The sequence below is a fragment of the Pristiophorus japonicus genome, chromosome 5 (assembly GCF_044704955.1).
Source record: "Pristiophorus japonicus isolate sPriJap1 chromosome 5, sPriJap1.hap1, whole genome shotgun sequence".
Classification (NCBI taxonomy): domain Eukaryota; kingdom Metazoa; phylum Chordata; class Chondrichthyes; family Pristiophoridae; genus Pristiophorus; species Pristiophorus japonicus.
Genome location: NC_091981.1, coordinates 41134263 through 41160084, shown reverse-complemented (window position 1 = coordinate 41160084; position 25822 = coordinate 41134263). Strand labels below are relative to the sequence as shown.

At 43.6% G+C, this 25822-nt stretch overlaps 1 protein-coding gene across 2 annotated transcripts in view; it reads right to left on the bottom strand.

Moving 5' to 3' along the window:
• Nucleotides 1-25822, bottom strand: part of marchf6 (membrane-associated ring finger (C3HC4) 6) — an 89473-nt gene that overhangs the window by 59856 nt on the left and 3795 nt on the right. For both annotated transcript variants that reach the window (XM_070880567.1, XM_070880568.1), the window contains exons 2-3: nt 5432-5528; nt 3959-4032 (exon numbers count right to left, since the gene is read on the bottom strand). In XM_070880567.1, the coding sequence (XP_070736668.1) occupies nt 3959-4032; nt 5432-5528 (171 nt within the window). The remainder of the gene's footprint in view (nt 1-3958; nt 4033-5431; nt 5529-25822) is intronic.

Below are 25822 nucleotides of genomic sequence, written 5' to 3'. Positions count from 1 at the left end.
GGAATATTATTTGAATGGGGAAAAATTACAAAATGCTGCGGTGCAGAGGGACCTGGGGGTCATGAATTCCAAAAAGTTAGTTTGCAGGTGCAGCAGGTAATCAGGAAGGCGAATGGAATGTTGGCCTTCATTGCGAAAGGGATGGAGTACAAAAGCAGGGAGGTCCTGCTGCAACTGTACAGGGTATTGGTGAGGCCGCACCTGGAGTACTGCGTGCAGTTTTGGTCATCTTTCTTAAGAAAGGATATACTAGCTTTGGAGGGGGTAGAGACGATTCACTAGGCTGATTCCAGAGATGAGAGGGTTACCTTATGATGATAGATTGAGTAGATTGGGTCTTTACTCGTTGGAATTCAGAAGGATGAGGGGTGATCTTATAGAAACATTTAAAATCATGGAAGGGATAGACAAGATAGAGGCAGAGAGGTTGTTTCCACTGGTCGGGGAGACTGGAACTAGGGGGCACAGCCTCAAAATACGGGGGAGCCAATTTAAAACCGAGTTGAGAAGGAATTTCTTCTCCCAGAGGGTTGTGAATCTGTGGAATTCTCTGCCCAAGGAAGCAGTTGAGACTAGCTCATTGAATGTATTCAAAATCACAGATAGATAGATTTTTAACCAATAAGGGAATTAAGGGTTACGGGGAGCGGGCGGGTAAGTGGAGCGGAGTCCACGGCCAGATCAGCCATGATCTTGTTGAATGGTGGAGCAGGCTCGAGGGGCTAGATGGCCTACTCCTGTTCCTAATTCTTATGTTCTTATGTTGTTATGTTCTAGCAATATCTTCAAGGCATCAGCATTAAAACAATGTTTACATAGTTCAATCCCAATTGATCACGTTCCACAGAAGAGAATATCTGGAAATACGGGCACTCTGCCGGGGGGGCAGGGGGAGAAAGAAGAGATAGGCAGATCGAGGCATTGGTGGAAGGGGAGGAGGAGGTGAGTCAATCACAGTGATGGTGGGGAAATGGGGCCGATCGGGGCAGCAGTGCAGGTAGGCGGATCACGGTGGGAGGGGCGTCGTTGTTGATCATGGTGGGGAGGGAGGAAAGGAGATCGAGGGGGAAGAGAAGCCAATCGCGGTTGGGTTGGGGGTGGAGGGAAGTGAAAAAGAGGGTGGCGGAGGTTTAACATTCTCCCCCATAGCGTTTCACTGAGTATTTTTTTTTTAAGTCAATGTCTATACTTATCCTTCAAGCTCTTACAGCAAAATACTTATCCAGTTTCTTATTTGAAACAGGGATATAAAATACCAGATATATATAGCAGGTTCATTATAATTAAGTCAACATCAAAACTGATAAAGGACTGCACCCAAATAGTTAAACTAATTTTAATTTTCAGATGCTGACCAACCGTCTGTACATTCTTAGCATTTTCTATCCTTGACTTGGATTTCCAGTTCTTCCTAGGTCCCTTATTTGAAAGAGTTAAGGAAAATAACTATACATGATGAGCATTGTTGGTATGTGGGTAATGCTCTATGAACACATTTGTATTCATCTGCATTCCAACTCTAGACTTGCTAATTCTGCATCTCTGCACTCTAGTTCTACAATCTCAGTTTTAAATTAAATAATCTAATCACATCACACAAATCATTCTTTTCAGTGGTGCACAACGCCAGGGCTGTTCTGCTGCTTAATTTCATTTAGCCCTTTATGAGTTGTGAATCATTAAGAGCCAGACCATCAGTGAGTCCCCGAGGGGACAAACAGCACATTCCATCATGCCTACAATGCACTCTTTACTACAGACTGCCTATCAGTGCTTCAGCCACAAAGGTCAGCCAAAATATAAGTCCAACCTGATGTAGCATACTGCAAGTCTCAGTGGGCCAAATGTTAACAGCCATATGCAAGCACCTCTACATATTGAGACAAAGTTAAAAGGCTGGTGCACCACCGACCTTAAAAATAAAAGCTTCTCCATTCGGATTGGGAAATGCCTTTCTCCAGGTTCTGGGTTTCTCCAGATCATATGCCATACCCTCAAAGGAGCAGACGATTGATCTGCTCCCATACCTCGGTCAATAACTCAGGATTCAGTCACCAGGTGCAACCCAGGGTGGCTGCATGCAATTTCCCCAGCTCCCTGTATGGAACTGCCCAAGCTCCATCCTATGCCTCCCTAATGGTATGACAAATACCCTAGTTTCATCATGTGGGGAAGCTACAAAGGGAAACCAGTTCCATCCCTCTGTGGCACAGCATGCTGATGCGCCAACACATTGTGCCATCTTGACAATTCTTTTCTTCCGAATTTGATACAGAAACTGTTATTACAAAGTAATAAAGTAATGATGGTTTTCCACTCCTAAATTGTGCATTTTTTTCCCCACTGTCACTTAAGCATTTACAGTCTATTCAAGTTCCAGATGACGTATTTTAAATAGGAATTATAAACCGTGACAAGCTTCAAAAGATGAAGAAAATAAAATTACAAAATGCAATATCAAATCACTTGTAGAAACAAAGTACATTCATGAAATACAACATAACATTAAAAATAGACAAATTCAGAATGAGATGAAAGTTAAGGGAGAAAGTAATGAATACTGCTTGCAAAACCTGTTTTGATAAAGCGTACACATACAACAAAGTGTTATGGTTGCTAGGAGTTTAAATTTAAATCCTGCTGTATATTGCTGGAAATTGTAATCAATTTCTGCATTACATGCACAGACATGCCTTTATTAACCATAGCTCCTTGTACTATATTCATCAACAGAGAATTAGGAGCAGTCAAAAGCTTCTTACTCTATACTGGGCAATTCTAGTAGCCTCTGGACAATTTTGGTTCTACTGGGAAAAAATTTATATACACACAACTTCAAGATGCCAATATAAAACAGACACACAACTACAGATTGGACCTCCCTTATCCGGCACCACCCCTCGTCCGATATGATTCCGGTGGCCGGGGCGCATGCGCAAAACCAGCCGACCTCCACCCCGACTTTGGGGCCGCGTCGACACCTGACCTACCCAGGACGCCGACCTCCTCTTCCGTTCCCCGCCGCCCCCCACCCCCACCCCCCACCACCCGCCCAACCATGGGCCGTTGATCTCCCCATATCCGGCAAAATCCCTAATTCAACATAGGCCAGGTCCCAAGGGTGCCGGATAAGGGAGGTTCAACCTGTACCAGCTAAAATGCTGAATTTAAGATAAAAGCAATACCAAGATAAGTTAGAAGGATGAAATCATCCACAGGTTCTGATGCAGTTGATAATCTGGAGTGTCTAATCACTTCCTATTTATGTCATCTGAACTCAAGTGACAGTCTCATTTGTTAACAGCCATGCACACTAATACCGGAACTAGGCAGACCACCAATTAGTACCCCATGTCCTTTATAATGACTTGAACTGCGAAAGTTTGTAAACCCAAAATAAGTTTTAAGACCAATCTGATCTTAGACATCTATTCTCCTCCAATTGTTTAATGTGCAAGTACATCCTTTCATCTACAAAAATTAATTCCGAATGCTGCACGTCATTTCAAAAACACAGTGCCCTGAATAACCAGTACACTGTATAGAGCGGTGCAACACAGATTTGATTGCCTACTTTGCCAAGTTCTCAATCTCAGCCAATGTTGCCTGTAAGCTGCGCTTTGTTCTGCGGAGCCTGCTTTTAGTGCGCAGTCCCTTTAAATTGCCACGCATGTGCGATATTTACAATGGGAAAGCCGTTGAGTGGCCTGTATGGCACCTTTCCCATTGCTGCATGGCTGTACAGCTTGAAGGGAACATTGATCTCAACCATGTCACTACAGGGAGGGACACCAAAACCAATGAATGGAGTGACCAGTTCAGAAAAGCAGAGGTCTCGGAACAAGGTGTTTGCTCATTAATTTAGCTGCATATGGTGCATGGCCTAAAATGACAAGATGAAGAAAATGAGCAAAGGTAAAAAAAAGTACACAAAGCGACTCAGACATTAGTTACTTACTTGGTGTGAAAGCAAATCGGTGTTTGCAGAGTTCGCAGTATTCTTTTCTGCTGTGTTTGAGCCACTGAACTAAACTGGAAGGAAAGTGAAAAATTTTAGTACTGCCCAATATGGTCAAGCATTATTTGCTATTTTTACAAAACTTCTAGCATTTTCCCAGCAAGCTCTTGTTTCTCTCACACCAGAGGTTTACTGTAACCATATAAAAATATGGCACTCCCCATTCTGACTCCGTTATTCATATACTGCACAGTTTAACTAGGTTTATCTTAATTTTTGTTTAGCAATGCATCCTCATACAGTACACAACATATTCGCTCATTATATTATCATCATGTGTACAAGTATGGTTTATTTGCAGCAACAGTTGCATCTTGCACTGTTATTTTCTGCATATACTGATGAACCATACCACATCCCGGTAGCCTCATCTATCAAGCCGTTGCTGATTTCTTTACACCGAATTGGTCACAAGGTGTCAATTAGCTGAGTACTCAGCTTGGTTCAGTTGGTAGTACTCTTGCCCAGGGTGGAAAGCTGTAGGTTCAAGCCTCTCCACAGACTTGAGTGTATGATCTAGGTTAATGCTTCAAAGCAGCAGTGAGGGAGTGTTGCATTGTTAGAGGTCTAGCAGTAGATATCAACTTTCAGACAACCAGCCACTGGAGCTTGCTGGCCAGCCACCTGATCCTGCTGTCAGAAGGCTCGGACTGTTTTGAGGGCTGGGTCTCATTACTATGCAGCCCAGAGGCCGAACCGCACAGCAAGAAGATTGGTTGTTATGATGATCTGGAATGCACTACCTGAAAGGGTGGTGGAAGCAGATTCAATAGTAACTTTCAAGAGGCAACTAGATAAATACTTGAAGGGGAAATATTTGCTGGGCTATGGCGAAAGAGTAGGGGAGTGGCCAGGGGAGGGATGATGGGCCGAATGGCCTCCTTCTGTACTGTATCATTCTTCCATTTCTCCTAGGTTTGGGGAGGGGAAATTCCAGGGCAGCAGCAACTCAAATGTTTAGTTGGTAAAGGATCTACATCCAGATGCTGACGGAGCTGCTGTATATGTCCGGCATTTTCTTTCTTTTTACTTTATATTTCCGATATTTTTAGTTCTTGTTTTTCTACCTAATGTAGCTATAAATTACTTGTACTTGAATGCTTCACTCATTACATAAACCCAATAAAAATCATTTGAATCACTTTAGAATTTATATGGAGCTATCCTAACCTTCCTGCTTTCATTCCCTATCTCCATTGAAAACAGCAAGGTTTTAATTAGCTTTCATCGTCATACTTAAAATAAAAGTTATTTTGCACAACATAATCGAGATGGTTAAAGTAGTTGCACATAAATTAAGAAAGCCAATGTTGGTAGAAAACTGTCTCTCCTCATTGTAACGTTATTTACAGTACTTTATAAAACAGTTTGTGTAATGACTACTGCGCAGCATATTAATCTGACCCAACCTACCATTCTTGATGGATAAATTTGATACTGCCAGTGCACACACAAGGATGGTAAAGTGGTTTATCTGGTGTTCCTTCTGACCGACACACCCGGCATATATCTGCAGGGGAAAGAAAAAAAATCAGCACTGAAATTTTGGTAAGCTCTTGCCTTTTGACATCTGGATATTTTTAACTGAACAAAGACAACTACTTTCAAATGGAATCTTTGCCTTGCTTAGTTTACTAATTAAGCTGTTTAATTTTATCACTTATTCTAACAAATGTACCAACCAGCACATAAATACTGAAAATAAGAGACCCAATTACCATACGTGTACTGTATAGTGTGGGGGGGAAATTGTAGTTTTACAATAGAACATCCACCTTCACTTTTATTTAAAATGTATCGAACAGCAAGACATGACAATTCAATATGCTTGGTCACAGATTTGTAATAAGACTGTTTCCACAACTTCCCCACAAGTTTCTGATCTCTAGTCGGCTGACAGGAGCTTGCAATTTCCCTCCTTTTTAGGAATGAAAAAGTGGAAACAGAACAAAAAAAAGGAAAAACACTATCTTGACCGAAACAATTTGCTCTCATGCACTCCATTTCTTTGTGCAACACTGGCCTGAGCAACACTGCCCTGAATTCACTGTGAAACAAAGAATACGTGGGTCAATTGAGATTGTACATAGCCTGTAAGGAACAGAAAGGTCCCAGGTACAGCAGTTATCATGGGTGACTTTAAATGACATAGATTGGGCTAACCAAACTGGTAGCAATACGGTGGAGGAGGGTTTCCTGGAGTACATAAGGGATGGTTTTCTAGACCAATATGTCGAGGAACCAACTAGAGAGCTGGTCATCCTAGATTGGGTGTTGTGTAATGAGAGGATTAATTAGCAATCTTGTTGTGCGAGGCCCCTTGGGGAAGAGTGACCATAATATGGTAGAATTCTTCATTAAGATGGAGAGTGACACAGTTAATTCAGAGACTAGGGCCCTGAACTTAAGGAAAGGTTATTTCGATGGTATGAGACGTGAATTGGCTAGGATAGACTGGCAAATGATACTTAAAGGGTTGACGGTGGATAGACAATGGTAGACATTTAAAGATCACACAGATGAACTTCAACAATTGTACATCCCTGTCTGGCATAAAATTAAAAAACTGGGAAGGTTGCTCAACCGTGGCTAACAAGGGAAATTAGGGATAGTGTTAAATCCAAGAGGCATCTAAACTGGCCAGAAAAAGCAGCAAACCTACGGATTAGGAGAAATTTAGAATTCAGCCGAGGAGGACAAAGGGTTGAATTAGGAGGGGGAAAATAGAGTACGAGTGTAAGCTTGCAAAGAACATGAAAACTGACTGCAAAAGCTTCTATAGATATGTGAAGAGAAAAAGATTAGTGAAGACAAATGTAGTCCCTTGCAGTCAGAATCAGGTAAATTTATAATGGGGAACAAAGAAATGGCAGACCAACTGAACAAATACTTTGGTCCTGTCTTCACTAAGGAAGACACAAATAACCTTCAGGAAATACTAGGGGACCGAGGGTCTAGCGAGAAGGAGGAACTGAAGGAAATTCTTATTAGACAGGAAACTGTGTTAGGGAAATTGATGGGATTGAAGGCTGATAAATCCCCAGGACCAGATAGTCTGCATCCCAGAGTACTTAAGGAAGTAGCCCTAGAAATAGTGGATGCATTGGTGGTCATTTTCCAACATTTTACAGACTCTGGATCAGTTCCTATGGATTGCAGGGTAGCTAATGTAACCCCACTTTTTAAAAAAGGAGAGAGAAAACAGGGAATTGTAGACCGGTTAAGCCTGACATCGGTAATGAGGAAAATGTTGGAATCAATTATTAAACATGTAATAGCAGCGCATTTGGAAAGCAGTGATAGGATCAGTCCAAGTCAGCATGGAGTTATGAAAGGGAAACCATGCACGACAGATCTTCTAGAATTTTGAGGATGTTTCCAATAGAGTGGATATGGGAGAACCAGTTAATGTGGTGTATTTGGACTTTCAGAAGGCTTTCGACAAGGTCCCACACAAGAGATTAATGTGCAAAGTTAAAGCACATGGGATTGGGGGTAGTGCGCTGACGTGGATTGAGAACTGGTTGGCAGACACTAAGTTGGGTGGCAGTGTGAGCTGCGAGGAGGATGCTATGAGGCTGCAGAGTGACTTGGATAGGTTAGGTGAGTGGGCAAATGCATGGCAGATGAAGTATAATGTGGATAAATGTGAGGTTATCCACTTTGGTGGTAAAAACAGAGACAGACTATTATCTGAATGGTGACAGATTAGGAAAAGGGGAGGTGCAATGAGACCTGGGTGTCATGGTACATCAGTCATTGAAGGTTGGCATGCAGGTGGTTAAGAAAGCAAATGGCATGTTGGCCTTCATAGCGAGAGGATTTGAGTACAGGGGCAGGGAGGTGTTACTACAGTTGTACAGGGCCTTGGTGAGGCCACACCTGGAGTATTGTGAACAGTTTTGGTCTCCTAACTTGAGGAAGGACATTCTTGCTATTGAGGGAGTGCAGCGAAGGTTCACCAGACTGATTCCCAGGATGGCGGGACTGACATATCAAGAAAGACTGGATCAACTGGGCTCGTATTCATTGGAGTTCAGAAGAATGAGAGAGGATCTCATAGAAATGTTTAAAATTCTGATGGGTTTAGACAGGTTAGATGCAGGAAGAATGTTCCCGATGTTGGGAAAGTCCAGAACCAAGGGCAACAGTTTAAGGATAAGGGGTAAGCCATTTAGGACCGAGATGAGGAGAAACTTCTTCATTCAGAGAATTGTGAACCTGTGGAATTCTCTAGCACAGAAGGTTGTTGAGGCCAATTCATTAGATATATTCAAAAGGGAGTTAAATGCCACCCTTACAGCTAAAGGGATCAAGGGGTATGGAGAGAAAGCAGGAACAGGGTACTGAAGTTGCATGACCAGTCATGATCATATTGAATGGTGGTGCAGGCTCGAAGAGCCGAATGGCCTACTGCTGCACCTATTTTCTATGTTTCTATGTTTATAAATGCCACTTGTGCAAGAAGTGAAGACACAATGCTCATTTCAGACGTGTAAGCCGGCAACCATACTACTGCACTATTGGTCTGATTATGATGTGCAGTTGGTAACAACCAAGTATTTCTGTGTGCCAACCGTACGGCCCGTCAGTAAAGAGATTAGTGCAGTACGCTCCTCGTCTGGTGGTGATTTTTCAAATGTTAGGAAAATATATCGGACAGCGCCCACTTTCTTATGATACTAGAAAGACTAATATTATCAAGATTTTACGGTATTATAAAGTGCCAAGACACTGAACACTTTAAAACCCAGCTTCACACCACAATGGAATTATATGCCACGTGAGATGGCTTCTTGCTGGATAGGATATTACATCACTGAATCCGACCATCACTTTTGGTTGATGCATAACAGTACAATACCGCAAAAGTGATTATGTGCCCAAGTTTCGGGCTGCGCCGTTCCTGGACGCCCGTTTTTCGAGCCACAAAGTGCGCCTAAAAAAAACTTACGTATTCTCCGGCTCCCTGCTGGTTCTCTGGAGTCGGGCGCGGCGCAGCACGAGCTGTAGGGGGCAGAGCCAGGTCCCTGCGCTGAAAACAGTGCCGGGACCTCTGCACATGCGCGCTACAGTGGGCAGCCCCTAGCCCTGGCCGAATAGCCTCACTAGGGCTGCGTGCATAAGGCTGCTTCCCGACCCGACCGGACTGTCTCTCTCTTTCTCTTTCCCTCCCCGCCCCCCGCAGACCGACCCCGACCCGACTCCTGCACCCGCCGCCCCCTGCACCTGACCTCCCTCTCCCTCCCATCCCCCCACCCCAACCGACCTCCCTCCCTCCCACCCCCGGAACCGACCCACGCTCCAGACCCGACGCCACCTACCTGTAAATCTGGTGCTGGGGCCTGGCCCGTTCAGCCTCCCTCCCCTTCTCCTTCCCCCCGCCCCCCCACTCTTTTCCTTTTCCCCCCCTTTCCTTTCCCCTTCTCTTCCTACCCCCCCTTCCCCTTCCCCTCCTCCCTCCCCCCTTCCCCTTCTCCTCCTCCTCCTCCCTTCCCCTCCTCCCTCTCCTCCTCTTCCTCCTCCTTCCTCCCCTTCCCCTCCTCCCCCTTCCCCTTCCCTCCTCCTCCTCCTCCCCCCTTCCCCTTCTCCTCTTCCTCCCCCTCCCCTCCTCCCCTCTTTCCCTTCCCCTCATCCACTCTTCCCTTCCCCTCCTCCCCCCCCTTCTCGCCCCCCTTCCCTTCCCTCCTCCCCTCCTTCCCTTCCTCCCCCCCGCTTCCCATCCTCCCCCCCTTCCCTTCCCCTCCTCCCCCCCGCCCTTCCCTTCCCCTCCTCCCCCCTCCCCCCTTCCCTTCCCCCCCTCTTCCCCCCCCTTCCCCTCCTCCCCCCCCTTCCCCCCCCCTTCCCCTCCTCCCCCCCCCTTCCCCTCCTCCCCCCCCTTCCCCTCCTCCCCCCCTTCCCTTCCCCCTTCCCCTCCTCCCCCCCTTCCCTTCCCCTCCCTTCCCTTCACCCCCCCTTCCCTTCACCCCCCCTTCCCTTCACCCCCCCTTCCCTTCCCCCCCCCCCTTCCCTTCCCCCCCCCCCTTCCCCTGCCAGAAACACTGACAGAGAGTGAGAGACACACACAGACAGACAGAGATAGAGACACTGACAGAGACACACTGGGGGGGGGGGGGGGGAAGGGGGCATCCCAGCACGCTGTTGGAGGGCTCCCGGTGCTGCAGTCGGTAAGTAGAAAATGTTTTATTAATTGATTTTTTTAAAAAAAATTATTTATTAATTTTTTTGATCGATTTATTGATGTTTTTAGCATTTATTATTGATGATGGCTCTTTATTTGTAAAACTGAAGTGTTTAATGTTTGTAAACTTTCCTTTAACCCCCCCCCACCCCAATTCCCTACGCCTGATTTGTAACCTACGCCTGATTTTCTAAAGTGTAGACAAGGTTTTTTCCAGCGTGCAAAAATCTTCATTTCAGTTAGTTTGGAGTAAGTTTTCACTGCCGAAACTTTGAAAACAGGCGTAAATGGCCGGACACGCCCCCTTTTGAAAAAAAAATTCTGTTCCAAGGTGAAACTGTTCTAACTGACTAGAACTGGAGCAAACTAAATGCCGAGAATTTGAATTTCTAAGATACTCTGTTCTACACCAGTTGCTCCAAAAAATCAGGAGCAACTGAGGCCGAAACTTGGGCCCAATATAACTGCAGCCCAAGACTAGCAGATCAGCTCCGAGTAATGCGCAATTCACGGACAGATCACAAAATAGTTTATCACATGTTCCTTCTGATCGACTACACACCAACGTAATTTCTTCATAGCTACTACCTGTACTACAACATTTAATTGCTGAACATAATTTTGCTATAAAATTATAAAACCTCACCTCCTGACAACTTTTTCTTATTACACACTCCTGGGCATTTTTATAGCGGAAACTGCCTATGTAAATGTCACAATTACATCCCTTTAGCAGGAGCAGCACTTCAGTTTTGCTAAGGACAGGAAGTGCATGCAGATGCAAGATTTGTTTTATATGTATATAGCAAAAGAAATAAGAATTAGCAGGAGTAGGCCATATGACCCCTCGAGCCTGCTCCGCCATTCAATAAGTTCATGGCTGATCTTTGACCTCAACTTCACTTTCCCTCCTGATTCCCATCTCTTGATTCCCTTTCGAGTGTCTTCACGAACCAATTTTTCTTAAAAGGATTATTCCAGTTAAAGTTCATAAAAGCTGGGTTGAGCACTATACCCCAATCTCAGAGGTGACTAATTCACTGTGCCACTCAGTTCCCTTCATATTTAATTGTATTCCACCAAATGCCCATTCTGCCAAATCAAGCACTGTGCAAAAATAAATTTCCAATTCTTAGATTGTCTTTCCAGAGCAAATACTTCTGAACGTGCAAATATAACATCTGTTGTAAGGGCAATATATTTAGTCAGCACTAAATCTATTGCAAGAATTGGCATCGAGCACTTCATCGTTACATGACTGTGCTCCAAAAATGAAAACAAGATGACCAGGTGACTAATAGTTACGATTGTCACAGTACTCAATAGCATCTATTGGTACTGACACACTGATGAGTTTAAACTCAGTTCTTGCCAAGGAAACTTGTAGATACAGAGAAAGGCTCGTCAGCATGACTTCCCTGGACCATATTCCTTTTAAAAAATAAAGGGAAACTTTCACCCATCTGTCTGGGCTGGGTTCAAACTTGGATGCAAAAATAGTATGCTATGTGCAGCTTAGCATTATCCTATACCCTCTTCTCTCCCCAACCCCCAGAAAATCACCTGGACGCTTAAGAGATTCTCAAATAATTACTGTGTTCCCAATAGAATCCTTTGTTATAAAGCAAAATTTGAATTTACACACAGAAGCCAAGTGATTTAATTTGGCAAGTATTTGTTTTTTTAATTACCGAGGGCTCTGCACATCCAGTTTTATAAAAACTATTTAAAAAGAAAAATTGCAATAACATTTATGTTGAAGGAAATTAAAGTCAGGCAATCTTGTATAATCCTGAAAGGGCTGGTCAGTGTTCGTTCCAGATATCTCATAGCAATGCCATTGAAGGGTAAGAGAGGCAACACACAAGCTTCCAGAAGTAGAAACCACCAGCCAACCAGGGAAAGTCCACAGAAAGTAGAAAAAACAATTTTGTGACTATGTAGTTGCTGCAGGCCATGTTCTGAATCTGCCCTGCAGGATAACAGGACAAATTTTGAATACAGGTAAAGCAAACGGTTCCACAATATAAATGGGTCACCAGTTCTGGTTCACTCACAGGCCTACAAAGAGTACATGGGCTCTGCGGCAGGGGAAGGGAAAGTTCAAAATCTGTCTCAAAAAAAGAGTCGTGCACAAATGAGTTTCCCTGTGTTGGAGATGCTATACTCAGATTTGGATCTAGAAAATTACTAGGGAATTATAGAATCATAGAATGACAGAACAGGAGGCCATTCGCCCATCACACCTGTGCTGACTTTTTGAAAGAGCGATCCAATTAATCCCACTCCCCTGCACTTTCTCCATAGCCCTGTAAAAGCTCTCCATTCAAGTATTTATCCAATTCCCTTTTGAAAATTACTACTGAATCTGCTTCCACCAACCTTTCAGGCAGTGCATTCCAGATTACGACAACGCACTGTATAAAAAAAATGTTTTCTACTGTCACATCTTTTGCCAATCACCTTAAATCTGGTTACAGTTTCTCTGTTTTTATCGTATCAAAGCCATTCATGATTTTGAACACCTCTATCAAATCTTCTCTTAACCTTCTATGGAGAACAACCCCAGCTTCTCCAATCTCTCCACATAATTGAAGTCCCTCATCCCTGGTACCATTCTAGTAAATCTCTTCTGCACCCTCTCCAAGGTCTTGACATCCTTCCTAAAATGTGTGCTGCCCAGAATTTAACAATACTCCAGCTGGGGCCTAAACAGTATTTTATATAGGTTCAATTAACTTCCTTGCTTTTGGAGTGTATTCTTCTATTAATAAAGCCAAGGATCCCATATGCTTTTTTGACAGCCTTCTCTTCTTGTCCCGCCACTAAAGTTTTGTGTACATACACCCGCAGATCTGTCTGCTCCTGCACCCCCTTTAAAATTGTACAATTTAGTCCATACTGCCTCTCCGTGGTCCAAATATAAACATCTGGGGGACACCACTGTATACTTCTCTCCAGTCTGAAAACAACATTCACCACTGCCCCCAAGCCAATTTTGTATCCATAACGTCACTGTCTCTTTAGAATTAGGAGCAGGAGTAGGCCATTCAGCTCCGCCATTCAATAAGATCATGGCTGATCATCTACCTGAACTCCACCTTCCTGCACTATCCCCATATCCCTGGATTCCTTTAAGAACATAAAAAATAGGAACAGGAATAGGCCACCTGGCCCCTCGAGCCCGCTCCACCATTTAATAAGATCATAGCTGATCTGATCATGGACTCTGCTCCACTTCCCTGCCCACTCCCCATAACCATTTATTTCCTTATCGATCAAAAATCTGTCCATCTCCGCCTTTAATATATTCAATGACCCAGCCTCCACAGCTCTCTGGGGCAGAGAATTCCAAAGATTTACAACCCTCAGAAGAAATTCCTCCTCATCTCTGTTTCAAATGGGTGGCCCCTTATTCTGAGACTATGTCCCCTATGAGTAGAAATATCCTCTTTGCATCCACCTTATCGAGCCCCCTCATTATCTTATATGTTTCGATAAGGTTACCTCTCTCATTCTTCTGAACTCCAATGAGAATCTACTCAACCTATCTTTATAAGTCAACCGCCTCATCTCCGGAATCAACCTAGTGAACCTTCTCTGAACAGCTTCCAATGCAAGTAAATCCTTCCTTAAATACGGAGACCAAAACTCTAGGTGTGGCCTCACCAATACCCTGTACAGTTGTAGTAGGACTTCTCTGCTTTTATACTCTAGCCCCCCTTGTAACAAAGGCCAACATTCCATTTGCCTTCTTGATGACTTGCTGCACCTGCATACTAACTTTTGGTATTTCATGCACAAGGATCCCCATTTAAATAATAATTTGCTTTTCTATTTTTCCTGCCAAAGTGGATAACCTCACATTTTCCCACATTATACGCCATCTGCCAAATTTTTGCCCACTCACTTAGCCTGTCTATATCCCTTTGCAGATTTTGTGTCCCCTCCTCACAATTTGCTTTCCCAACCATTCATCAGCAAACTTGGCTACATTACACTCAGTCCCTTCATCCAAGTCATCAATGTAGATTGTAAATAGTTGAGCACCCAGCACTGATCCCTGCGGCACCCCACTAGTTACTGGTTGCCAACCAGGGAATGAATCATTAATCCCAACTCTCTGTTTTCTGTTAGTTAGCCAAACTTCTATCTATGCTAAATATTACCCCCAACCCCGTGAACTTTTATCTTGTGCAGTAACCCTTTGGGCCCAAGTTTCCACAAGAAAAAAAACGGGCGCCCCTCCGAGCTGGGCGCCCGTTTTTCGCGCCTAAAAAAATCCTTGGTATTCTCCACCTACTTACAGGTCCTCTGGCCCTCGGCGCAGCCAGCACGAGCTGTGGGGGGGCGGAGCCAGGTCCCGGCGCTGAAAACAGTGCCGGGACCTCTGCACATGCGCGCTACAGTCGGCACGCAAGTGCAGTAGCTCCAGGCGCCGAACTGTGTGGGAGGGGCCCGAAGCACGCAGCCCCTAGCTCTGGCCCAATGGCCTCACTGGGGCTGCGTGAATGAGGCTCCTCCCACGGCCAGCTCCTGCTCCCCGCCCGACCAGACCCGACACTCGCTCCCCCCCCCCCCCACAGACCCGACCCGAAACCCGCTCCCCCCCCCCCCCCGCCCCAACACCCGCTCCCCCCCCTCCGACCCGAGACCAGCTCCCCCCCCCCCGCCCCGCCCCGACCCCCGCTCGCCCCGACACCCGCTCCCCACCCCGACCAGACACCAGCTCCCCCGACCCGAGACCCGACCCCCGCTCCCCCCGACCCGAGACCCCCCCCCTGACTGACCCGACCCGCGCTCCTGTTCCCTCTCTCCTCTCTCCTCTCTCCTCTCTCCTCTCTCCTCTCTCCTCTCTCCTCTCTCCTATCAGCGGCACGAACGGCTGCAGGATTCTCCCTGGCTGAAGCACTTTCACACAGGTAGGAAGATGGTTTATTTAATCTTTTCTTGGCTTATAAATGTTTATTCAGGTTGGATTTATTTGTATAATATTTGTAGAAATATAAATAAGGATTTATTGTCGAATTTAATGAGTTCCCTTCCCCCCTCCTCATTCTGGACGCCTAATTTGTAACCTGCGCCTGATTTTTTTAATGTGTAGAACAGGTTTTTTCAGTTCTACAAAAATCTTCACTGGCTCCATTCTACTTTAGTTTGGAGTACATTTTCACTGTGGAAACTTTCAAATCAGGCGTCAGTGGCCGGACACGCCCCCTTTTGAAGAAAAAATTCTGTTCTAAACTAGAACTGTTCTACCTGACTAGAACTGCAGAAAAAAAAATGTGGAGAATTGCGATTTCTAAAATAGTCCGTTCTCCACCAGTTGCTCCTAAAAATCAGGCGCGAATCATGTGGAAACTTGGGCCCTTTATGTGGCACCTTATCAAATGCCTTCTGGAAATCTAAATACACTATTGGTTACCCCTTATCCACCCTGCTCGTTACATCCTCAAAGAACTCCAGCAAATGTGTCAAATATGATTTCCCTTTCATAAAATCATGCTGACTCTGCTTGATTGAATTATGCTTTTCCAAATGTCCCACTACTGCTTCTTTAATAATGGACTCCAGCATTTTCCCAATGTCAGATGTTAGGCTAACTGGTCTATAGTTTCCTGCTTTTTGTCTGCCTCCTTTTTTAAATAGGGGTGTTACATTTGCCGTTTTCCAATCCGCTGGGACCTCCCCAGAATCCAGGGAATTTTGGTATTACAACCAATGCATCCACTTAATATTCAAAAATCTATTGATCGCCATTTTGAATATACTCAACAACTGAGCATCCACAGCCCTCTGGGGTAGGGAATTCCAGAAATTCACCACCCTCGGAGTGAAGAAATTTCTCCTCATCTCAGCCCTAAATGGCCAACCCATTATTCTGAGACGGTGACCCCTGGTTCTAGACTCACCAACCAGGGGAAACATCCTCCCTGCATCTACTCTGAAGCCCTGTAAGAATTGCTCTCATTCTTCTGAACTCTAGAGAATATAGGTCTAGTCTACTCAATCTCTCCTCAAAGGATAATCCCACCCCCCCCATCCCAGGAATAAGTAATAAGTAATAATAACTTTAATCACATGGACTTCAATTTTGCTAACAAGTCTATTATGTGGTACTTTGTCAAATGCCTTTTGAAAGTCCATATACACATTAACCGCACTACCCTCATTACCCCTTTCCATTACTTCAAAAGAACTCGATCAAGTTGCCTTTAAAAAATCCGTGCTGAATTTCATTCATCCGCCCATACTTATCCAAATGCCAATTAATTTTGTCTCTGATTATTGTAGCAAAGATTCCTCACCACTGACGTTAGGCTAACTGACCTGTAGTTACCGAGTTTTACATAAGAAATAGGAAAAGGAGGCTGCCATACGGCCCCTCGAGCCTGCTCCGCCATTCAACAAGATCATGGCTGATCTGATCATGGACTCAGCTCCAATTCCCCGCCCACTCCCCGTAACCTCTTATCCCCCTATCGTTCAAGAAACTGTCTATTTCTGTCTTAAATTTATTCAATGTCCCAGCTTCCACAGCTCTCTGAGGCAGCAAATTCCACAGATTTACAACCCTCCGAGAAGAAATTCCTCCTCATCTCTGTTTTAAATGGGCAGCCCCTTATTCTAAGATCATGCCCTCTAGTTCTAGTCTCCCCCATCAGTGGAAACATCCTCTCTGCATCCACCTTGTCAAGCCTCCTCATAATCTTATACATTTCAATAAGATCACCTCTCATTCTTCTGAATTCCAATGAGTAGAGGCACAACCTACTCAACCTTTCCTCATAAGTCAACCCCCTCATCCCCGGAATCAACCTAGTGAACCTTCTCTGAACTGCCTCCTAAGCAAATAAATATGGAAACCAAAACTGCACGCAGTATTCCAGGTGTGGCCTCACCAATACCTTGTATAGCTGTAGCAATACATCCCTGCTTTTATACTCCAACCCCTTTGCAATAAAGGTCAAGATACCATTGGCCTTCACGATCACTTGCTGTACCTGCATACCATCTTTTTGTGTTTCATGCACAAGTACCCCTAGGTCCCGCTGTACTGCGGCACTGCGGCACTTTGCAATCTTTCTCCATTTAAATAATAACTTGCTCTTTGATTTTTTTCTGCCAAAGTGCATGACCTCACACTTTCCAACAATATACTACATCTGCCAAATTTTTGCCCACTCACTTAGCCCGTTTGTCCTTTTGCAGATTTTTTGTATCCTCCTCACACATTGCTTTTCCTCCCATCTTTGTATAGTCAGCAAACTTGGCTACCTTACACTCAGTCCCTTCTTCCAAGTTGTTAATGTAGATTGTAAATAGTTGGGGTCCCAGTACTGATCCCTGCGGCACCCCACCAGTTATTGGTTGCCAACCAGAGAATGAACCATTTATCCCAACTCTCTGTTCTGTTAGTTAGCCAATCCTCTATCCATGCTAATATATTACCCCCAACCCCGTGAACTTTTATCTTGTGCAGTAACCTTTTATGTGACACTGTGTCAAATGCCTTCTTACCCTCCTCTTTTTAAAAAAAGAGGTATAACATTTGCAATCCTCCAGTCTTCTGGCAGCACCCCCATACCCAAGATGGATTGGAAGACTGTGGCTAGAGCCTCTGCAATTTCCATCCTTATTTCCTCAGTAACCTAGGATGCATCATATCTGGACCAGGTGACTTTTCTACTTTGAGGACTGCCAACCTTTTAAGAACATCCTCATTATCTATTTTTATCGTATCCAATATCACTACTGCCTCCTCCTTTACTGCTACATTGGCAACTTAGTACCTCAGCCTCTTCAAGAAGATCTCCTTTTTGGTCCCTAATCGACCTCACCCTTCCTTTTACTATTTATGTGTTTTATAAAAGACTTTTGGCTTCACTTTTATGTTAGCTACAAATCTATTCGCATACCGTGGGTAGCACCCTCGCCTCTGGGTCAGGGACTGGAGCTCAAAAAAAATTTGAATCTGACACTCCGGTGCAGTACACTGTCAGAGGTGCCGTCTTTCGGATGAGACATTAAACCAAGGCCCAGTCTGCTCTCTCAAGTGGACGTAATAGATCCCATGACACTATTTCGAAGAAGAGCAGAGGAGTTATCCCCTGGCCAATATTTAAACCTCAATCAACACAACAAAAATTCAGATTATCTGATTATTACATTGCTGTTTGTGGGTTCTTTGCTTAATAATTCATTGCAACACATTAATAAACCAGTTCCTAATACCAAAAGGTTTAACAATCACACTACACATTACCAGTTCATCTACTAGCTCACAACTGTAAACTTCATTGTGGATGACCTCGACTCAATTGACTGGGGTTTTATTGAGTCTTGTGAACATCATGTGATTGGCGAAGCCACTCACAATGCAACAGCTCTACAAACCTGTGAGCATACATTACACCCTTGAAGTACATCTTGTGAGTACAATCTTGCATGTGGCAAACATTTGATCTCAAATTTGTTGCCATGGAGAGATACCAAGTATTCCCCTCTTTTTTGGGGAGTGGGGTAAATGGAAGAGAAGAAAAATCAAACCACTGATGACTCTGGACACTTGCACATACTTGCTGGTGGCTAGCTTTAGAGGTGCACAGGCTGACAGCTGGGAGCATGACTCCCGACTCATAATTTGCTGAATGAAGGTATGTAGCATTTGTGAGGAACCAGACAAGAAAAATAAACTGAAGGGTCAGCTGCCAAAAGAATAACTTACTTACTGTTTCTCTATTTACACCATTCCTGTTGCCCAACATTCAATATTTGTTATGACACTGAAAAATGTTAACAAGGCCCACTGGAGTCACATACTGTATCCAAATATTGGAACTCCCAATTTCTTTGAAGGTTTAATGTGGAGTTAATCATTGACATCCAACTTAACTGAAAACTCAGCCATGTTTACATTTGTTTCACACTCACTCTCTCCTGCCAGTTTGCACTCAATGTTCCAACTCCTCATTACAACCCAAAGCACATTCCTTCCACAAAAACAGGTTTACACTGGAAAGCAAGCACACAAATAAACCTTACATATACTGGAACCATGCCCTATGAAGTGCATAGCATATAAGTGAAATCCAGTAGCAACTACAATGGATCAAGATTTGTAGACAACAGTTATATACACTGGTGACTAAAATGTAGGTCTGAAATAGGAACATTTAGTGTAGCATTTCATGTCTGTGGCATTCATTTAACTCTTAGCAAATTCCTTCCACCAGCTGCTTTAGATCCACAGGTTCATCATAACTCACTCCTTGTAGCAGTATCATATCTCAGAAGAGATTATACATTGCTATCAACATCTTTCAGCAAATTTTGTACTTTCAGAAGTTAAAGCAATTTGGCTGAAACTATATTAACATATAAATATAACTAAATGTTGCAATCCTCAGAATGAGATGCAGGACAGACATCTTTAAGAATCTGGGACTTTCTTAAATGTTCAGGGATCCACAGCCCTCCTTCACAACAATCATTTTGCCTGCTTGTTAGGGTAAACTGCAGTCTGAATTTAGGAAGTCAAAATAATTGAGTTTAAAGTGGGCTTAAGTGAGGATGCTATATGTGGCCTCTGGTTAATGGTGGTTCAGCCTTCAAAGCCCAGGCAGCTCAGTACTATTTGCATTTACACTTTTTGCTAGCTGCTGTCTCACTGATGAATAAGCCAAATCAGAACACTAAAATTGGTAAGATCAACAATGAGATATATGCAAATTATTGGAAACATGGATTTAATCTTTTATAAACAGACCTCACGACTCCATGGTACACACCTACATGACCCACATACAAGGTCAAAGGAAAGTAAGCTTACCCCAATGAGTAGCTGAGCTATACAGACCAGGAAGTTCCCAAGTTTGATCTTCAGTCGATGTGGAGTTAGCTGATTTCAGCCAGGGCGATAGTGCACTACAATTAGCTTCTGCCCCTGGGGTAAGGAAAGAAAAATTGGCCAGGGTTCCCTATTCTTAACTGCAGTTCAATTACACTATTGCATAAATATCGCACGAGGACAGGATCAGACACCCGTGCAAAATCCCCATGGTTGACCTGTGACACTCACTTTTCAGGGATGTGAAGAATGGCCACTGGGAGGAGGTACAGGAGAGCAATTAGCACTTGTGGAACCAAACAAACAAGGAGTAAATGTCTTCCGAAGCAGAGAGTATGGGAGGACATTCGGCCAAAAAAAATGGAGAGAAAAGGTACCTAGCTAAATTTCTAAACCATGTGTGAAAAAATATTAGGAAGACTAGTTTTTTTTTTTAAAACTGCAGCAAACAGTAACTCAATAATGCAACTACTGTGTGATCAGGGCTTATGCTTTCATACAAGAAAGATTTCTTGCCAAGGATATTTACAACACTGCTATCTGAATAACCAGAACAATTATCTATACACTTCATACTCCTTGTGATCCAAGTATTTAAAAACTCTATTTATAGTCATTATTGGATCCATGGAAGAAAATGTTTTTCTGCCCGATTTTTTAAAAAGTGTTATACTGTCTGAGTTTTTTTCCTTCCTGACCTGATGGACCATCCACAGACCAAGAGAGCAGAGAAGAAATATAGGTTTCTTTTTCAGTTAGCAACTTGAGAGTTACAAGAACAATCTTTAACGTAACTCACACAAAGAACTGAGGAAAGGTCATCAACTTGAAATATTGGCCCTGAAATTCCAGCCTCCCCGGATCTGTATGGAGTTTCTACGGACCCGGGAAGGCATTGGAAAAGCCGGTTTTCAACGCACAATGCGCATGTGCTGAAAACTGGCTTTTCCGATCTGTCAAGCTGGAGCTGGACAGATCTCATGCATATTGGAAGACAGGACATTTGCAAGGGCAGATTGTGGTATTTACCCATATCTTGCCCAGAAAATGACCTCAAAATTCTTGCGCCTAATGAAAGCTCATACAGGCGCAAGAGTTTAAAAACATACAAAAATATAATTAAATTTTAAAAATATTATTTTTAAAAACCCTGCCCATTACATTGCATTTATTTTTAACCATAATTTAAAAAACGTTTAAAAAAAAAAAAAAAAATCGCATTTATTAACTTTAATTTCAATTAATTTTAATTATGTGAGGGGTGTTTTTTTATTTTTTTATTACTTGTTTAGTGTCTTTGTTTTTTTTCTCTCAATATTAGCAATGAGAACTCGTAGATAGAAACATAGAAAATAGGGGCAGGAATAGGCCATTCGGCCCTGCAAGCCTGCACTGCCATTCAATAAGATCATGGCTGATCATTCCTTCAGTACCCCTTTCCTGCTTTCTCTCCATACCCCTTGATCCCCTTAACCGTAAGAGCCATATCTAACTCCCTCTTGAATATATCCAGTGAACTGGCATCAACAACTCTCTGCGTCAGAGAATTCCACAGGTTAACAACTCTGAGTGAAGAAGTTTCTCCTCATCTCAGTCCTAAATGGCCTACCTCTTATCCTAAGACTATGTCCCCTGGTTCTGGACTTCCCCAACATCGGAAACATTCTTCCCGCATCTAACCTGTCCAGTCCCGTCAGAATCTTATATGTTTCTATGAGTTATATTCACAGATTAGCAAAGCTGCGAGATGTACAACATTGCTTTCAGGTGGGCTTCTGAACCAGCATCTTGGAGTCAGGCTACAGAGTTCCCATTGCTATTAATGAGAAAGCTGTGGAATATAGGGCCTGTGGACTACAGCACCTTCTGCGTGGGAACCTGGAGGACAGGAGCTCGCTTCGCAGCGCGGGAAGTAAAGGCCCCCCCAACGGAATCGCAGGCTCCTCCAGGTAAAGTCGTAGAAATGTTTCAGGTCGGAGGCAATTGCCTGTGGGAAGCCTCCGACCGGAATTTCAGGGCGCTAACTCTGTTTCTCTCTCCACAGATGGTTGCCTGACCTGCTGAGTGTTTCAACCATTTTCTGTTTTTATTTTAACTATTGCTTTTTTTTTTTTAAATAGCCTGACTCCAAGATGCTGGTTCAGAGCCCACCTGAAAGCAATGTACATCTCGCAGCTTTGCTAATCGGTGAATTTAACTTAGAGCGCTACATTTAACATTTTTAAAATATTACAAGGTTCCACCCATGGTAGCATAGTCCGAATCCCAAAGCGTGACGGGTATGTTCTTCCAATTCATTTATTTTTAAACAAATAAATTTATTTTTATTCTTTTGTCTTCAGATACTTATTTTATAACTAGAATTTTTCTCCCTTTCATTATCAGGTTATCTACTTCCCACATTATTCTGACTGACATTTGTATTAATCTTCCCCCAAAATCTCTCACAATGCTGCACCGCTGATGAACCAACATTAAATACTGCCAGGTTAGAGTATCCCCAGGCACAAAACTGATGAGCCAGATAAGAGCACCAAGGGAATTTACAACATGCAATCTCAGAAATTAAACTGGGAAAAAAGCAATATGCAAACATAGAAACATAGAAAATAGGTGCAGGAGTAGGCCATTAGGCCCTTCGAGCCTGCACCACCATTCGATAAGATCATGGCTGATCATTCCCTCAGTACCCCTTTCCTGCTTTCTCTCCATATCTCTTGATCCCTTTAGCTGTAAGGGCCATATCTAACTCCCTCTTGAATATATCCAATGAACTGGCATCAACAACTATCTGTGGTAGGGAATTCCACAGGTTAACAACTCTCTGAGTGAAGAAGTTTCTCCTCATCTCAGTCCTAAACGGCCTGCCCCTTATCCTATTACTGTGTCCCGCCCCTTATCCTATTACTGTGTCCCCTGGTTCTGGACTTTCCCAACACCGGGAACAATCTACCCGCATCTAACCTGTCCCGTCCCGTCAGAATCTTGTATGTTTCTATGAGATCCCCTCTCATCCTTCTAAACTCCAATGTATAAAGGCCCAGTTGATCCAGTCTCTCCTCATATGTCAGTCTGGCCATCCCGGGAATCAGTCTGGTGAACCTTCGCTGCACTCCCTCAATAGCAAGAACGTCCTTCCTCAGATTAGGAGACCAAAATTGAACACAATATTCCAGGTGAGGCCTCACCAAGGCCCTGTACAACGGCAGTAAGACCTCCCTGCTCCTATACTCAAATCCCCTAGCTATGAAGGCCAACATACCATTTGCCTTCTTTACCGCCTGCTGCACCTGTATGCCAACTTTCAATGACTGATGAACCATGACACCCAGATCTTGTTGCACCTCCCCTTTTCCTAATCTGCCACCATTCAGGTAATATTCTGACTCGCGTTTTTGCCCCCAAAGTAGATAACCTCACATTTATCCACATTATACTGCATCTGCCATGCATCTGCCCACTCACCTAACCAGTAAGTCACCCTGCAGCCTCTTAGCATCCCCCTCACAGCTCACACCACCACCCAGTTTAGTGTAATCTGCAAACTTGGAGATATTACACTCAATTCCTTCATCCAAATCATTGATGTATATTGTAAAGAGCTGGGGTCCCAGCACTGAGCCCTGCGGCACTCCACTAATCACTGCCTGCCATTCTGAAAAGGAGCCGTTTATCCCGACTCTCTGATTCCTGTCTGCCAACCAGTTCTCAATCCACATCAGTATATTACCCCCAATACCACGTGCTTTGATTTTGTGTGGGACCTTGTCAAAAGCCTTTTGAAAGTCCAAATACACCACATCCACTGGTTCTCCCTTGTCCACTCTACTAGTTACATCCTCAAAAAATTCCAGAAGATTTGTCAAGCATGATTTCCCCTTCATAAATCCACGCTGACTTGGACCAATCCTGTCACTGTTTTCCAAATGCGCTGCTATTTCATCCTTAATAATTGATTCCAACATTTTCCACACCACTGATGGCAGGCTAACTGGTCTATAATTACCCGCTTTCTTTCTCCCTCCCTTTTTAAAAAAGTGGTGTTACATTAGCTATCCTCCAGTCCATAGGAACTGATCCAGAGTCGATAGACTGTCGGAAAATGATCACCAATGCATCCACTATTTCTAGGGCCACTTCCTTAAGTACTCTGGGATGCAGACTATCAGGCCCGGGGGATTTATCGGCCTTCAATCCCATCAATTTCCCTAACACAATTTCCTGACTAATAAGGATATCCCTTCAGTTCCTCCTTCTCACTAGACCCTCGGTCCCCTAATATTTCCGGAAGGTTATTTGTGTCTTCCTTCGTGAAGACAGAACCAAAGTATTTGTTCAGTTGGTCTGTCATTTCTTTGTTCCCCATTATAAATTCACCTCAGTCCGACTGCAAGGGACCTACGTTTGTCTTCACTAATCTTTTTCTCGTCACATATCTATAGAAGCTTTTGCAGTCATGTTTTTATGTTCCCAGCAAGCTTCTTCTAGTACTGTATTTTCCCCCTCGTAATTAAACCCTTTGTCCTCCTCTGCTGAATTCTAAATTTCTCCCAGTCCTCAGGTTTGCTGCTTTTGCTGGCCAATTTATATGCCTCTTCCTTGGATTTAACACTATCCTTAATTTCCCTTGTTAGCCACGGTTGAGCCACCGTCCCCATTTTATTTTTACTCCAGAAAGGGATGTACAATTGCTGAAGTTCATCCATGTGATCTTTAAATGTTTGCCATTGCCTATCCACCGTCAACCCTAAGTATCATTTGCCAGTCTACTCTAACTAATTCACAACTCAAACCATTGAAGTTACCTTTCCTTAAGTTCAGGACCCTAGTTTATGAATTATCTGTGTCACTCTCCATCCTAATAAAGAACTCTACCATGTTCATGGTCACTCTTCCCCAAAGGGTCTCGCACAACAAGATTACTAATTAGTCCTTTCTCATTACACATCACCCAGTCTAGGATGGCCAGCTCCCTGGTTGGTTCCTCGATATATTGGTCTAGAAAACCATCCCTAATACACTACAGGAAATCCTCCTCCACCGCATTGCTACCAGTTTGGTTAGCCCAATCAATATGTAGATTAAAGTCACCCATGATAACTGCTGTACCTTTATTGCATGCATCCCTTATTTCTTGTTTGATGTTGTCCCCAACCTTACTGCTACTGTTTGGTGGTCTGTACACAACTCCCACTAGCGTTTCTGCCTCTTGGTATTCTGCAGCTCCACCTAAACCGATTCCACATCATCCAGGCTAATGTCCTTTCTTACTATTGCATTAATTTCCTCTTTAACCAGCAATGCCACCCCGCTTCCTTTTCCTTTCTGTCTAACCTTCCTAAATGTTGAATACTCCTGGATATTGAGTTCCCAACCTTAGGACAGAATCTGTGAAAGAGATCAAACAGATCTAAATAGTTGCTGGTAATTCACAACAATGCTTTGTATATGCATAACAAAGGCACAAACTAGCTAACCATTACAGTAAAACCGTCAAGAAACATACACAAGTTCCACTTAGGGTCAGAATTTCCTACATTTCCTACAATCAAGATGATTTTGCTAATGCTCCCCAAAGGAGGTGTTCAAAATCATGAGGGGTCAGGACAGAGTAGATAGAAACTGTTCCATTGGCAGAAGGGTCGAGAACCAGAGGACACAGATTTATGGTGATTGGCAAAATAACCAAAGGTGACATAAGAAAAAACTTTTTTTACGCAGCGAGTGGTTAGGATCTGGAATGCACTGCCTGAAAGGGTGGTGGAGGCAGACT